The 16,778-nt window shown below is 44.2% G+C and overlaps 1 protein-coding gene across 1 annotated transcript in view; it reads left to right on the plus strand.

The window, feature by feature from the left end:
* Window positions 1–416: 416 nt before the first annotated feature.
* NPSR1 (neuropeptide S receptor 1) overlaps window positions 417–16,778 on the plus strand; it is a 283,390-nt gene continuing 267,028 nt past the window's right edge. The window contains exon 1 of the mRNA XM_066584499.1: window positions 417–560. Coding sequence (XP_066440596.1) covers window positions 417–560 — 144 coding nt within the window. The remainder of the gene's footprint in view (window positions 561–16,778) is intronic.

Raw genomic sequence — 16,778 nt, forward strand, 5'->3', positions numbered from 1 at the left:
TTAGTGCTATGATACATAGTGGCACATCTGCCAGCAAGAGAATCATGTCCGCGCTTTGAATTCATTGAAACTGTAGCAATGCAAGGCATGAAATGTCAATCTTTTCTCTCTGATGTTACAATACAAGGTGTCATCTGCTGAGGTGCATTCTATGTGCTTCCCAGTCCTCAGCAGCATTGTGGGAGCATGTGGCTATCTGCCTTCCCCATTACACAGCACTGCCTGTCAATATTGATGAGTACAGCTTGAAGAGGGGCTTCTGTTGCTGCACAAATGAAGCTGTTCTCCAGCTCTATGCTTCAGTTAGCCAGTAGTGGAGCTCACAGGCTGGATTCTCCTCTGTGCTTTTCAGTGTTCTGCATCTGATTCACTCCAAACACACGCTGCGGAAAGCTGTTGCACAGACAGATCCTGCAATGCAAGTTAGTTTTACTGAACCAAGTGTCAATTTAAATGGCAGCGCAGGAAGACTGGATTTAATTATTGCAACTTGCTCATCAACAATTTCTGCTACAGAAGCGGGGGAAGATGACTGGCAATCCTTCTACACCTCCTTTAAGGTAATAGATTTTTCTGGTTATTTTTGCTTGTTTTTTTTTTAATTTAGGAGTCATTTTCTTGCTATTATTGTTTGTTCTTTAGCCATTTGGATGCTCAGCTGAATAAATTATCAACCATTTCAAAGGCAAATTAAATTTTTAGATAAAGTGTAAAATAAATGAATGGCTATGGCAATTCTAATAAAGAACATCTTTATGGAGAAAGCACTTATTACAGATACAAGTGGGGATAGTAATTAGTGTATTTCGGATTCAGTGATGTAAACCAGGAGCTGAAAAGAAATCCATGCATAGAAAGTTAACAGAACCTCAAGGAGTTGCGAGGAATCACCAACTTGTCCACCAACTAGAAGACATTTCGTTACAGAACTGTAAATGCTTGTTGAACTTTTCTCTCAATTATTTTACATTCAGGTGCAAAAAATATGAATGTGTCTGTTTTTTGTATCTGGTGTACAGGAAGAGGAAACCTTTGTTTGCTGTACACTAGTCATAAAACAAAGCTACTGAAGGCCACTGTCACACTTGTGCATTTTGGTTAGTATTTTCAAGGAGTATTTGTAAACCAGAACCAGGAGTGGAACCCGAGCGGAGAAAAGGGACAATCAAAAGATTTGTACAGTGTATCTTCCATGTTTTGGACCAACTCCTGACTTTGACTTACATATAATTACACCTCTGTGAAAACAGCCAGATCACATCGTGGTCGGGCTCTCTGTTCGGCCTGTACACTAGGAATTTCTCCCAAAATACAGATAGAGGGGGTGGACAAAAATATGGAAACACAATACGAAATGCATGCCTTAAGTTACATGGGATTATTAATCATATTTCAATAAGACATGTAGAGACCAAGTGGAGATAATATGACACAGAAGTCAACATCTGCCAGAGCAACAAGGTTCCATTGATCAGGGGTTTGAGCCACTCAGCTGCTGTTATCAGCTGGCTCCTTAAACCACCCAGAGCAGGGCAAGAGGTGAAGTAAACACAAATTTGGCGGGAAAGCTCTCAGGTAATGATTAAATTCCCATGCACTTCGTTCAGTTTTTCCATATTTTTGTTCACTCACTGTATGTCCACACTGACCTTTCCATGAATTTAGTTAAAGGGAACCTGATACCTCCAAATAGCACCATTATTAAGTTGTGGTGCTGTTTGGGGAGGTGCAGTGTGTTGCATTTTGTATACTTACCCACTCTCTCAATTCTCCGCTGTCACCTGGTGAAGTTTGCGCGAAAATCTGACTCTTTTCAGATTGACATGTGTTTATGCAGAATCTTCTGTAGGAGAGCATGCGAAGGCCAATCTGAAATGAGTCCAGCTTTTGTCCCACACATGGACTTCTATGGGAGAGCGCACATATAACGATCTGAAAAGAGTCAGATTTTCGTGCTGCGGGCGAACTTCACTGAGTGACAGCACAGGATTGGGAGAGCGGGTTAGTATAAAAAAATCCATCACCTGGCTCCCCGTCGTAACTTAGTTTATGGTGCTGTTGGGAGGGTGGCCACGCGTAGACATCTTGTGAGGACGTATTGTAAATTTGTGGGTTTTTATAAACGCTGGTAACCTTATGGCACATATCTCAGAATATTTAGAGTCAAGAGAAAAGAAAAGGATGAACACATCTGTATATTTGGTATGCAAGGGGTCAGACTTTACAGGTTTTATGCCAGACTGTGTGGCCCTGCAAGAGGATGGCGCTGACTACAACATGGACACAGCAGGGTTCTGAAAAACGGCATTTACTCATAGTGATGCAACGGGCATGGTGTTTACAGTCTCCCAATGAGAGCAACAAGCAGAATGGTTACACCTCTTTACAGAGGGAAACAGCTTGGCAGTTACACTACTTTACAGAGGCACAAAACTTGGCAATCACCCATCTCTTTAGAGGCAATAGCTCGGCTGTTTACAGCAATCAGCCTCTTAACACGTTGGTATTTTGGCAGTTTTCAGTAGAAATAGCAACAAGTCTGTGCTACATAGTCTCTTGCTTGTACTGTGGTGCTGTTTTAGATTAGTGCACACACTCTGTCACAGTGTGTCAGGTGATTCTCCACTTATCAGGACTTGCTTTTGCCTCATGTCTTCAGTGTGGCTTATCGCAGCAGTAGACCTCAGTGCACATAAATCACAGTATACATTCTCATTCCTGTTCTCTTTGCCACTCAGTCATTCTTAAGACAGCAAACTGATCTAAATTTAAGGTCGATTGGTTACTAAAAGGTATCAGAATCCAAAATGTTTGATCCATGAAAAGGCAGTTGGGGACCAGTATTTACAGATTCATTAGAATGACATCAATGCTGATTTACGGGACGGACTTACTGCTTCCTGTCTATTTAAAATTTTGCATAAAAGATTAGTGTATTATGAGGATGACAGAGTAGCACTTCTAGCGACTGAACAGGTGTTGTTCAACAGCCGATGACTTCAATAACTCCAATTAGAGGGCCACTTCACACCAGTATATTTGTACACGCAAAACTTGTGCATCCAGTACTCAGATAATAGAACCCATTGTTTTCAATGGATTAATTACTAGAGATGAGCGAGCGTACTCGGAAAAGCACTACTCGCTCGAGTAATTAGCTTTATCCGAGTATCGCTGTGCTCGTCCCTGAAGATTCGGGTGCCGGCACGGAGCGGGGAGCTGCAGGGGAGAGCAGGGAGGAACGGAGGTAAGATCTTTCTCTCCCTCTCTCCCGCCCGCTCTCCCCTGCTCCCCGCTGCGACTCACCTGTCAGCCACAGCGGCACCCGAATCTTCAGGGACGAGCACAGCGATACTCGGATAAAGCACATTACTCGAGCGAGTAGTGCTTTTCCGAGTATGCTCGCTCATCTCTATTAATTACCATTACCTTTTTTCGCGAGCGCGAAAAAAAATGCGGCATGCTCTATTTTTGTGCAGATTTGTACAGCAAACGTACCCATAGAAGTCTATGGGAGGCGTGCAAACGTGCACTCACTATGCTGCGCAATTCCGTGGGAAAAACAACACATCTGTAACTCATTAGGCTAAACAGCCTTTAAAATCATGGCATACGTATGCCGCGCCCATGTGAACTGGCCGTGCGAGTACAGTAATATGCACAAGAACCCGCAAAAGCTCATCGTTCACAGTGCAAAGGTGTTGCGCTTATGCAAGTGTTTTTGCACATACACTCCTGTGAGGGGCCCGAATACTGTGTTTTTAAAGATAAGATGTGGGTCAAGAGGGGTGTCGTTTCTCTTTAAGTAGAGCACCCAAAATGTGTGGAGACACCAAGGAGGTGAGTAGGTCGGGGGATGGCATTGAGTCTCCCCAAGCAGAGCACCCAGACATCTGTTTGTGTTCCAGGGTTACGGATCCAGCGCATCCAGTTTTGACTTGTATTTTGGGCTCTCGATGATTTTTGCAGTACAGTTTTTTTTTTTATGTTGCACTGTTTATCTTCTGCAGCTTCTACATATCACGGTCTGCAGACACTGCAGTCTAAGAGCACTTTTGCACTGAGCGATATCATTCAGATTCTCGCTGGATTATGGGAATCTGACCAATAATTGCTCAGTGTAAATGCCGACAGCGACTCAAACCACTAACAATATTTCATTTGTCATTCAGTTTCTGAAGCCAAAAAAGTCAAAAGACGATCATCCTGTGACAACAGGCAGCCGTTCATCCATCTCCAGCACACTTCGCCTCCATTCACTGAGTAATCCTTGCTCTTGTGTGAAAAAACAGGAGCAATTCGCTGGGACGACTGTTGAATGCTGAAATGCCCAACAATCATCTTGTTGGGCCCCTAAGTCTCTATAGGAGATCCATCGGTGAAGCTGGACTGGTGACTTGGTTTTCAGCCCTCCGCTCCTCTCTTCCATTTGTTCTTATTAGCTGATTACAATCCAGATTCCTTGACTGATCTCCTATTGAGATTTAGGGCTCGCTTACACTAGCGTGCTTTTCACGCTCTGATAGAATCACAAAAAAAATTGCATAACGTTCGGGAGAAAATAGCGTGAACGGCCGATTTTGAGCTATTAAGTCTCTGTTAGTAATGGGGTTACCACCGGTCGAGACGGGCTGCGCGCCTTGGGCGGGGACCCAGTCTGGCGGCGGTGTCCGGGGTTCTCCTGCTCTAGTGGTTAGTTGCAGCGGCTGACAGCGCGTCCCGTCTGCTAGTCAGTTGTGCGGCGCTCGGGTCGGTGCAACTCGCCGGGGAAAGGCGGCTTTGGGATCCCTCTGGGTGTCATGTGACCTCTCTTTGGCGGGGACTTCTGTATATATGCCTGGCTGGGTCAGTCTCTGGTTGCCAGTGTTTGGTTCTGCCTACACCTGCTATAGTGACCTGATCTTTAGTGTTTTCTGACCTCGGTTTGTTCTTTGACTCAGTTTTCCCTTCTTGTACTTCACATGTGTCTGCCTGGTTTGACTCTGCTTGTTCTGGACTACTCTCTGTCAGATCCGTTGTTTCCTTCCAGCTTGCTACACGGGGCTCTCCTTCCCATCTCCCTGTCCTTAGTGCAGCGTAGGGACCAACGCTTAGTTGTTGCCCTGGGACTTAGCCCAGGGGGGCAAGTAGGTAGGATCACGGGAGAGGGCTGGCATAGGAATTCCCTGTCCATCTGTGCCGACCAGCCCTAACAGTCTCAAGCTTAATTAGCATTGAAATTGCCTGTTCACATGATCGGGAGCTGCGTGGTGCGTGTTATCCAGCTCCCATAGGAGCTTATGGAAACTCCCATGCATCGCGCACCACAGATAGGTCAGGTCCTATGTTTTCTCGCAGCACAGACTTTGGATGCCAGCTTTGCACATGTATGTTCTATCTTTGTTAGGTGCGAGTATTATGCACGTCTAGAATTCCTTCATGTGAACGTTTCTATAGGAAAGCATTGGTTCTAATAGACGCGATCTTTTCACGTGCGAATACTGCGATAAAGCCACGCTGGTGTGAACGAGCCCTTAGACAGCAGTGTTCATATACAATGATATGTAGAAGTGGCAGAAAACAAGCACTGCTACATTTATAATTAAAGCTTCTTGATAAAATGATTGTTGGCTCAAAATATGTGTATCTAACGGGGAAAAAATGGTCCACCAAAGACGTCTTCAGCCTTTAGCGGTTTAAGGCTGGGTTCACACTGGGCGGATTTGCCACGGTTTTGCCGCGGATTGCCGTTGCATATCCGCACTGCGGCAAAACCGCTGCGTTTACAGTGCAATGCAGCACAAATGAGATTTGCCAAAACGCTGTTTTCACAGTGCGGATTTTTTTCAGCACAGCCGCAGTGCGGAAATGCAACTGCGGCGCGGTTTTAAAAGATGCAGCATGTCCATTCTTCTGTCTTTTCCACAGCGCTTTTTTGTCCATAGACCTCTATGGACTCAGCCAAATCCGTGGCAAAAAGTAAAAAAGTGCAGCAGAAAAAAACGCTTGCATATTTTTCCGCACGAAAATTCGCAAGCCCAAATTAACCTTTGATGCGGTTTTGCAACAGAAGCAGTTCTTCTGAGGCAAAACCATAACGGAAAAACCGCAGTAAATCCGCCCTGTGTGAACCCAGCCTAAATGAGGTTTGTGTGTTTTTAATAAAAGAATAAACACAAAACAAAAGAGCAGAATGTAAAATTCATTTGGGAAGGTGTTACCATGCAGGGCGGCGCGGGGTCCCGCGGTCGGGCACGTCGCTCCGGCGTCCTGGAGCTCTGAGGTCGGGGCTCTCCTGGCGACGTGGGGCGGACGGTGTGTGGCGGCGTGGCCGGGTCCGCCCGTAGGGAGCTGCCCGCACCCCTTCCTTTCTCTTGTAGTGTGAGTGGGGGAATTGGCTCCTCCCACTCTCCACCCATGGGCGGAGTTTTGCAATTATAAGGCTGGCAGTGACCTGAGCTCACTGCCAGTTATTGGTTCTGTCTGCAGCTAGTCTGTCCTGTCTGTTGGTTCTCCTCAGTCAGCTCACTAGGTTGCTAGTCAGGTTCCCTCCCAGCTTTGCCTCGCATAGTATTTCCTGTTTGGTTATTCCATCTGCCTTCCCTTGTCGGCACTCTGTCCCCCGGTAGTTAGTTTCATCTAGGTAGTTGCCAGGTCCCTAGCCAGAGTAAGGACCGCCGCCCAGTTGTCCACCTGGGGTTAGCCAGGTCGAGGCAAGTAGGCAGGGACAGTGGGGTGCGGTAAGTTCAGGGCATCCCATCTGGCGCTCGGGGGTCAGAGTGCCGTAACAGAAGGATCAGAATCAATGTAAGAAAATATTATTTTGCAGAAAGGGTAGTAGGTACTTGGAATAAACTTCCTGTAGATGTGACTAAAAAATCAACAGTACTGTCAGTGAGTGCTGCCTAAACAGCATTATGGGCCCCCGGGCAGAGCAGTGTACCGTGGCCCCTACGACAACTACTCACGGTAATAAAAATGGAAATTGCCAATAAAATTAAGCATATATTTATTTTGTTGGCACTTCCAACAAAATTGGTGTTGAAACATTGAAAGCATGCTGTGGAGCAGCAACTAAGCAACATGCTTAAAGGGTTATTCACCTGGAAATATATATCACTAGCTGGTATAACCATCTTCGTCCCAAGTTAATTTGATACAGGTGTTTACGTGGTGTTCGCATGGAAAATTTTATGAAGTCAAGGTTACATTAGAGGAACTGAAAAATAAAATATCTATACACATAGGAGAACATTCGATTCTCCTCAGGCTGCATGTACTGGTGCCCCTCTGCAGAATATGCCACCCCTCCCATTCTCCTCATTTAGGACCTAAACAATGCTTGTGCCAAATTTCATGTTTGTACAACATTACATAGGGGTGCACTTACTTTTGCAATTAGCATTGAATAATCGAGTAGTGATCCCTTTACTTATCCTATTTACGACCTAAAGAATGGTTGTGCCAAATTTCACACTTGTACGACACCGAGAAGTTACATTACATAGGGGTGCACTTACTTTTGTACTTAGCATTGAATAATTGAGTTGTGACCCCTTTACTTTTCCTATTTAGGACCTAAAGAATGCTCCTGCTAAATTTCATTTTTGCACAAAACCGGGAAGTTAGAGAATTAGTGGTGAGTCAGTCGGTCAGTGAGGGCTTTCGCCTATATATATATAGATATGGGGATGCGGCGGAATCAGACAAAGTCGAGAAAACTTGGGCGAATGAATGAGTTAGTAACCATCGACCTAGACCAGAGAACCGGAAGTCTGAGTCTGTAGGGTCCATTTTCCTCTTGTAGATGTCTCTTTGTTCATAGTGCCAGGCTACTTTACACTAGATTGTAAGAAGATGATGTATTACGCTTCGCAAGATGATCCACACATCTATTTGGCAGGAAATCTCTCTTTTTATTATGGACAATTATTATGGTAAATTATAATTTACAGTAGGAATTATGGGTAATTTGAATTTAAGTCTTCACACATGGCATAGACAGCAGCGCTAGCCCTATTGGAAGCAATGGGAGATAATTGCGATCCTCTGCCACTGCTGTGACAGCTGTGGCAGGGGATTCCTTCATCCCCACGGGGAGTCCCCTCATCACTGAACACTCTGACAGCACCACAGATATGCAGCAAATACTGTTTATTGTATGCTATGTAAAAGCGCTTCTTCCTGCTCACTCGCGGAAACCAATTATGATTTCTGTGAGTGGAGGAAAAATCACAACATGTTCTATTTCAGTGCGGATTCCACACGGACGGCTTCCAAGTTACTGGAAGCCGTTTGACTTGTGGCCTATTTGTAATTAACATTGTGGATAAATTGCGGGGACCCACGTCATTTAAAAAAAACAAAACCTGCTCTGCACATGTCCGGCGGCTCGCCGCATCTATTTACGGTACAGATAAAGAAGTGACAGATACGCGCGGACGCCGGCTGCGGTCAGGGTCCCGCATGCAGAATCCGACCCGTTCGTGTGCAGCTGGCCAGAAAGAGAAAGATTAGGTGTATCCGTACTGCTGTGCTTCAGTCAAGAGCGCCACTAGAGAGAGTGGAGCGATGCTCAGACAGACACTTAAATAGAGAGAGAGACGGACAGAGACAGAAACAGACAAAGAGACAGAGAGAGAGAGAAAGAGAGTGCTGCAGGTTTTTTCGTATTAGATATCTGCTCCAAATACAAAGTGACACTGAATAATCACCAAGCAGATGTAGAAGTTCACAACAGCCGTTTCTCCAAACATTTTATGTTCGCGCAGCGATCGTCGGGTCAACCTAGTGATATGAAAGCAAACAGACGGACTACAAGGTCTTTTTCTGCCATCAATCTTATATACATGTTGAAAAGAGGTAGAGAATAAGGCAGCGTACTACACTGTCAGCTAGGGATGTTACCTGCAGGGTGATAGAAGATCTCTGATAGCAAGGAACATCCAGGTGTACAACATTCCCAAGTGTTTCACAAACTTCCCATAACTCCTTCAGTTATTTCCTGAAGGACAGAAAGTAGGAGGAATGCCAGCTGACCATGGGACATTTTGACAGCCATACATTTCTGGGTAAAATCTAAACAGAGGGGCTGGAGCAGATCGGAGCTAACTGAGGGGAGACGTAGCCAGTCAGATTATAAATAGAGATGAGCGAACGTACTCGTTTAGGGCGAATTCGCAATTGAGCATCACTTTTTTCGAGTAACTGACTACTCGGGCAAAAGGATGCGGGGGGCGCCGGGGGTGAGCGGGGGGTTGCAGAGGGGTGTAGGGGGGGGAGAGAGAGAGAGAGAGCTCCCCCCTGTTCCCTACTGCTACCCCCCGCTCCACCACGCCACCCCCGGCGCCCCCCGAATCTTTTCGCCCCCGTGTAGTCAGTTACTCAAAAAAAGCGATGCTCAATTGTGAAATCGCCCTAAACGAGTACGTTCGCTCATCTCTAATTATAAACTATATGCTTCAAAAACTAGACATAAGCCAAAAAAGTGAACTTCCAGCATACATCAGACCCATATAGGTAGACTAGTAATTATTAGGAAATTATAGTATAGGTGTTTCAGGGGGTGCAATTTGAAATGCTGAAGGGGATTGGAGTTGTAAGCACAGGGCTGCTGTTTTAGGACCTGCTGGTTTAGGACCTGTGATAGAGTCACGATCATTGCTTACATGTGCATGTCATGTGGCCATCTTACAGTAATGAAGAGGGATCCCAGGATAAGGTGGATCAGTGACAAAATGGATAGAAAGATTGGCAATATATAGGAGGAAAAATAATAAGGGGTGAACAAAAATATGGAAACACTGTACGAAATGCATGGGGTTTTCATCATTATCAGTGAGCTACCCTTTGGACCCCAGCTTGGCTGAGAGCTTTCCCACCAAATTTGTGTTTACTTCACCTCTTGCCCTGCTCTGGGTGGTTCTGAGAGCCAGCTGGTAACAGCAGCTTAATGGCTTAAACTCCTGACCAATGGAACCTTGTTGCTCGGGCAGATGTTCACTTCTGTGTCATATTACCACCACTTAAAATCGGTCTCTATTTATTTTATTGAAATATGATTTATAATCCCATGTAATTTCAGGCCTGCATTTTGTACGGTGTGTCCATATTTTTGTCCACCCCGGTAATTTCCCTCATTGGTCTGTGGATAAATTTTGTTCCAGGGTCCGAGAGATTGCTTTAATAACAAATATATGTAACTGTATATGGTTGCATAAGCAGAAGGAATAAGTTTAAAGGTGCTGTTCAAATGTGCGCACTGAGGTTACCCCTGATTGTCATGTGAACGGAGCCTAAACAGCTTTAAATTTGACTTATAATACTCAAAACAATGATAAATGGATCTTAAAAATATACATAAAATAGTTCTGGTGAAGCTCGATAACACCAAGAGGTTCACGTGACCCTGGGCAATTCTGAAGTAGCGTTCAATAGAAGAACAATAATAGTGCCTTTGCCTATATAGCTCAAGAAAAAGTGACTCATCCGATACCTTAGCTTTATTTGTCAATGTTGCAGTGATAATGGATCCATAGGAATTGTGTGTGTCTATACATGAAGAAAGCCATAATAGAGAATCAGTGGAGCTGCTGAGAGAGGAATGCTGAGACCACATGATAGTGAGGAAGTCGTTTACTGACAACTAGATGAGCGAGCATACTCGCTAAGGACAATTACTCGAGCGAGTATTGCCCTTAGCGAGTACCTGCCCGCTCGGAAGAAAAGGTTCAGCTGCCAGCGCGGGGGAGCTGTGAGTTGCGGGAGTGAGCAGGGGGTAGCGGGGGGGGGGGGGGGAGAGGGAGAGATCGATGTTTGTTGATTCAAACACCAAGGTCAGAGCCAGGCTGTGTGGTTCATGACATCATCCCGCTGTGTGCCTCTCTGTAGTTTTAAACTTTTATCTCAATGTTAGGGCTTGTATGGGCTTGAGAAAGAGTCGGTATGACACGTTGCCAGTAAATATTTTCCTCCATATGATGTGGTCTCAGCGTTCCTCTCTCAGCTGCCCTGACTGATTCTCCATTGTGGCCTTCCTGGATGATTCTTCATAAGGCATGACCACCGATACTTGCTTGGAGAAGGCTGCAGCTGTCTTTGTGAGCACTTCTGGTTGTTGTGCACTTTACACAATCAAACAAGTGTATATTTTTTGCCTTTTCTCCATTTATTTTCTCAAGGAGAGACAATACACCTCACATCATAGGACTCTCAATAGCCAAGCCAGAATCCACACACAGTATGACAGTATGAATTGGTTTTCAATTCCCAATCAGTGTTACAAAGACCTGTAATAGGTGGCGCTGCTGAGGTATTGTTCCATTTTCCTTATTTGTATATATTTCCCAGAGGAGCATGCATGGCCTTATAAGTCTCCTCACTCACTTTCTAGGTGCTCTCTTATAGGAGAGACAATACCCCTCCCGACTCCATTTATATAGGTACTCCACACATTGGAGTGTTGTTCTATTACTGATTTCTGTATCTATACATGGCTGTCAGAAGGCTGTTGTGTAGAGACTAGAGATGAGCGAGCACCAAAATGCTCAGGTGCTTGTTATTCGAGCTGAGCTTTTTGTAATGCTCGAGAGCTCTGTTCGAGTAATGAACCCCATTGAAATCAATAGGAGACTCGAGCATTTTTCAATGGACCCGCTGGGTGTCGAGCATTTTTCAATGCTCTCCCCCCTGAAATTTAATCTAGCATCAGAGCACCGCCTGGTGCTTGCTCGAGTAACGAGTAGTTCCAAATATGCTAACGCTCGAACAAGCATCAAGCTCGGACGAGCATGCTCGATCATCTCTAGTAGAGACACATAAGAGCTCTCCCAGAGATGTATGTGAAACCTCTACTATACTTTGTATGTCTCCTATTTCATAGGGTGGTATATAGAGTTTTTTTCTCACATTCCATAAGACTCAATTTGAAAACGCTGACATGCTTAGTCAAGAATTTTCTCAAGATACTGTACTTCTCATTGCAAAAGCTCAAAGACATCCTTTCTATCCCAGATCTACACCTTCCACCTTCAAGAGCCTTTAAATGTAAATGTCAGTCAGAATGAATAGACCTATATCACATAGTCCTTGCATGAGTAAGCTAAGTGAATATTGTAAAGCCCGCTGCTTGCAGTAGTATGCTATGGTTTCTACATTATAAATAGTTTTCTGCCCAAGGAAATGCCAGCTAAATATAAATTGTAACACTGGACCTCAGAAGGGAACCTTCACACAGTACAGAATATTCCATAACAGCGTGGCAGAAAATGGCGTCCCTAAATTCCTACCCAAAGTATGAATTTTGATGCAGAATTCTGCTATTTCTAACTCCTCACCCAAATCTGCACATTAGCCGTGGGGATTTTGGCGCTAAATATTCCGCAAGAAGGTGTATTCTGCAACGCTGTTGCGAAAAAATTCCATCCTGTGTGAAAGGTCCCTTAGAAATTGGTATGATCAAAGATATTTTTGGAACACGATTACTAGATAGAGAAGAATCCTAAACAGGAATTGAAATGCATTTCACGTATAATCATGAAGCTCAGAGGAGTTTCCCAACTTCAAAGTTATAGGATTTATGCAAAAACAGCAGGGGAAAAATGCAACTTTACAAACTAGAATTTTTACATCTGTCAACACTAATTACTCTTGCCAAATCTTTAAATTACCTACTTAAAATACATTAAAAGTCTTTTTCTATTAATAAAACTTTGATTCAAGTTCAGAATGCAGCAATTTGTTGTACTTATTTATTTCAGCGACCTGCCCAGAACCCACAACACATATATAGATGTAGACATCATCATCATGAGTGGCACAGCGTGGTAACCCGACTCACAGCATTGTAGGAATCAGTTGTTACCATAATGGGTTAATAGTCAGGTTGACGTTTGCTACATCTGTAGTCACAAAAATACCCTGTTGAAATGGTTTATTTGACTAACTTCTCATTTGACATTTAACCCTTGTGCTCATGATGAGAGTTATTGTAAGTGAAGTATATCTTCTCCTCCCGGCTCGCCGCTGTACTTGCCCTGGAGTGTTTGCCTGCAGATAATATTAGTAAAAGTTGCTATATTAAAATATAGCAGTAAAAAAGGATGAGTCACATCATTAAATATATTCTAGTCTTATGTAGCCACTTGCTTGTTCTTTCTGATTATGACTTGGGCACTTAGGTTTAGCTAAAAGTAACATTTTGAGAATTGTGTCACTGCAGCAATGTCTAATAACAGCAGATGTTTGCAGATGTATTTCAATATTCACCAGCCCAACATGTAATGTGGGTTCCATCAGCCCTGAATAGTCCTTGTGTGGCCAAGACAAGGAATAAGCAGAGCCGGCAGTTGCCTACGGGGCCATTGTGTGTGTCATTGTATCCAACCAATTGGATATTACATCCAAGCTGCGGGATAATGCTGTAGGTCCTGGGTGTAAGGAATGGAAATTACATAGATCTATTAAGGCCTCATGCCCACGGCCGTGACGGACTCCGCTAGCAGAATATCGCAGCGCAGTCCACCACGGCGCCCTCCAAAACCCCCATACTCACCACTCTGGATCTGCTGTATGCATCCGGCCTGGCAGGCTGGCGCGCATGCACAGTACAGTGCGTGACGCACCGGCAGTGCGGGATGACTCGGCCGTCGGTGCTACAGCGGAAGTATAGCATAATGGCCAGCTTCCATTGACTACAATGGAAGTTGGCCACACGTATTCCCGCGGCAAATAGAGCATGCCACGTTTTCTTTCAATCTGCGGACTTCCGCGGTAGACTCCCGCAGTGTGAACATTGAGCTATTAGGTTCTATAGAACCTAATAGCTGCGGGACAACGCAACAGATTTACGCTGCATAAAACGCAGCAGAAATCCGTCCGTGGGCATCAGCCCTAAGTCCATCTGACAGCAGCCATGATGAAATTCTGATATCAAGTGTGGGGGAACGAATTGTAAAACTCTTTTGTGTCAAGAGAACTTATCCCTTCCCTGGTTCTACATAAGAAAAGAAGACTGTATAGCATTACCACTTTTACAATGTTATCACCAACAAAAGTAAGGACAGGGAAGGGTGATGAATTATACTGAGTTAACACATAACTTTTACTCTTTAACCATATAAATAATTGATGCTAGCAAGAAAGACTACAGAAAAATGAGTGAGCGCAATTAGATGAAAATCATAAATAAATGGGTCTTACCAAAATGTGCTGTAAGATCAGTCTTACCGCAGTATGTGAAGCACGTAACAACTGCAGCACTCAATAAGGATATAAAAATCCTATTCAGTTCTGTTGATTACTGTGATAACAGTGAGGAGCAAAAAATGCACAAGCCCAGTATGGTCCGGATCAATGACCAAAATAACAGGCAAAGTATAGGGAGTAAACCAGGCAGCATCTGATGTACTTAGCAGAAGTTTCGCTTTAAATTACCTACTTATAACAGAGACTGGCGACGTTTCGGCCTCAACTGAAGCCTTTCTCAAGCAAGTATGCAGTCCCGACCCAACACAATTATCATCGGGAGTAGCTTGCAGAGATATTTCCAAAATCCTCATCTGGAAAAATGAGGGACAATATGGAACAAGATCCAACTGCCCCTATTGGTTCCTCATCATCTGCAATACACTATAGCTGATGGTTGGCAGAGCGATCACCCTGACAAGGGCAGCCCAGCAATTATCCCTAATTACAATGCCCTATTTTGGTCCTAACATTTGGTCCACAAAACATTCCTAAATGTTTCGCCCCTTGAAGGTCTCACCAGAGGACAAATGTGAAGATAAGATATAAAAGTCACAAAAAAGTGCTGTAAAAATTGCCAATTTAGGCATCGTTACCCGTGTGCTGCTAATAATATTAAGATATGCAGCTCGTTTATATCTCTACAAGCAGTCCATCACTAATGACAAACCATGGGATTAAAGGACAGAAATACACGACCGCAAAACACTCACCGTGTATGGCAGAAATCCAGGAGGGCTCACTCACACGGGCATATGTCATCCCATATTACATGTGCTTAATATACGTAATACGCACCAATATAGGCTATGAAAGATTTAACACACACAGCAGATATGCATGTACGAGCATTTTGCTAAGTACTGTGTATTTTATACATGTGAAAAATAAGCGTGTCAGAAATATGTGGGGCACATACGGTGTTTGTCACTCGTGTTGGACTGTTTATAGTGATATTAACGGGCTGCACAAATAAATATTATTAGCAGCACATGGGTTACTATGCAGAAACTGGCAATTTTTACAGCACGTTTTTGTAACTTTTTTTTTATACCTAAGGGCTCATGCCCACAAGAGTTGTGGGATACACCCGCGGATTTACGCCGTATCGCGGATTTACAAGTACCGCGATTAAAAACAAAGAAGTGCATGCGAGTGATCACGGAATTCCGAGCGGATTTCTGCGGTCTCCATTATTGCATAAATCCGTGGCAAATAGAACATGCCGCCATTTATTTCCCGCTGCGGAAATCCGCTGTAGAATTCTGCATGTGAGCATTGGCTCGCAGAAAGCTATTAGGTTCACACACGAATTTCCGCCATGGGAAACGCGATAGAAATCCGTTCGTAGGCATTCACCCTTATCCTTACACTTGGTCCTTGATGAGCCCCTAAAGGGGTGAAACACATAGGTCCGTTATGTGGACCAAACGTTAGGACCATTTTAGGCCTTAGTCACGCGGGCGTTTTTTCACGCAATTTGCGGATCGCATGACGGATGCGCATCCGCAAATCGCGTGACCGGGGCCAAAAAAATCGCCCGAAAAATCTGTTCCTAGCCGCGTTTCATTAGAAACGGGCCGGAGCTGTTCAGCGCATTGAATTCAATGGAGCCAGCAATACAGCCGGCTCCATTGAAAGCAATGCGCTGCGGGCGAGCGAGGGATGAATTGTCGGGAAGGGCTTAAATATATAAGCCCTTCCCTGCAATTCATCCAGAAATGTGTAAAAATTAAAAAAAATGTATACTCACCTTTCCGCTGCAGCCAGAGTTCAGCGGCAGCCGCTGGCAGTTCTCCTGAACTGCTTCTCTATAGTATTCAGCAGCCGGGGCTTTAAAATCCCCGCCTGCTGAATGAGCTGCCTCTAATTGGTCACAGCCTGACCAATCAGAGGCAGATCTCACTCACACACTCATTTATGAATTCATGAATGGGTGAGTGACTGCTGCCTCTCATTGGTTCAGCGCAGGGACCAATCTGATGACCCCGGAGGTCTCTTCCAATTCTACCATTCTATGACTGTATGATTCTATGATATTTATGTTTAACAGTGAGATGGGTCAATCTGAATTTAAGATGGGTAAGATGGGTTTGACATTTTACTATAACTGTGTCAGATAATTTATCATCCATGAAGAGCTAAATTTGCACTAAAAGCCTTTTATAAATAAGGCAGCAAAATCCCATTATACGTTTATAAATTCCAAAGAGCCACCATTAGTAGGTGATTTATCATACAATGTAGATGTTACTGCTGCCCTGTATTCAAAAAGTGAAGTGAAAATAACCATCTAAAGAATACAGTATATTACAGGAAGTCTGTCGGGACATTTTCCCCAATAAGCCTATGCTAACCCTAGGTGGGGGTAGGATGACAGGAGCAATGATACTTTTTTAGCAACTCCCAATGCTCTCCAGACCCTGAAATCATATTTCACTGTATGCAAATAAGGTGTGAACCATCCAATGGGCTGAGCGTGGTCCAATCTCTCTCCCCCTCATTGGACATAAATTCCACTCCTTTAGTAGTGATTGACATCACCAAATCCCTGG

The sequence above is a fragment of the Eleutherodactylus coqui genome, chromosome 12, assembly GCF_035609145.1.
Source record: "Eleutherodactylus coqui strain aEleCoq1 chromosome 12, aEleCoq1.hap1, whole genome shotgun sequence".
NCBI lineage: Eukaryota > Metazoa > Chordata > Amphibia > Anura > Eleutherodactylidae > Eleutherodactylus > Eleutherodactylus coqui.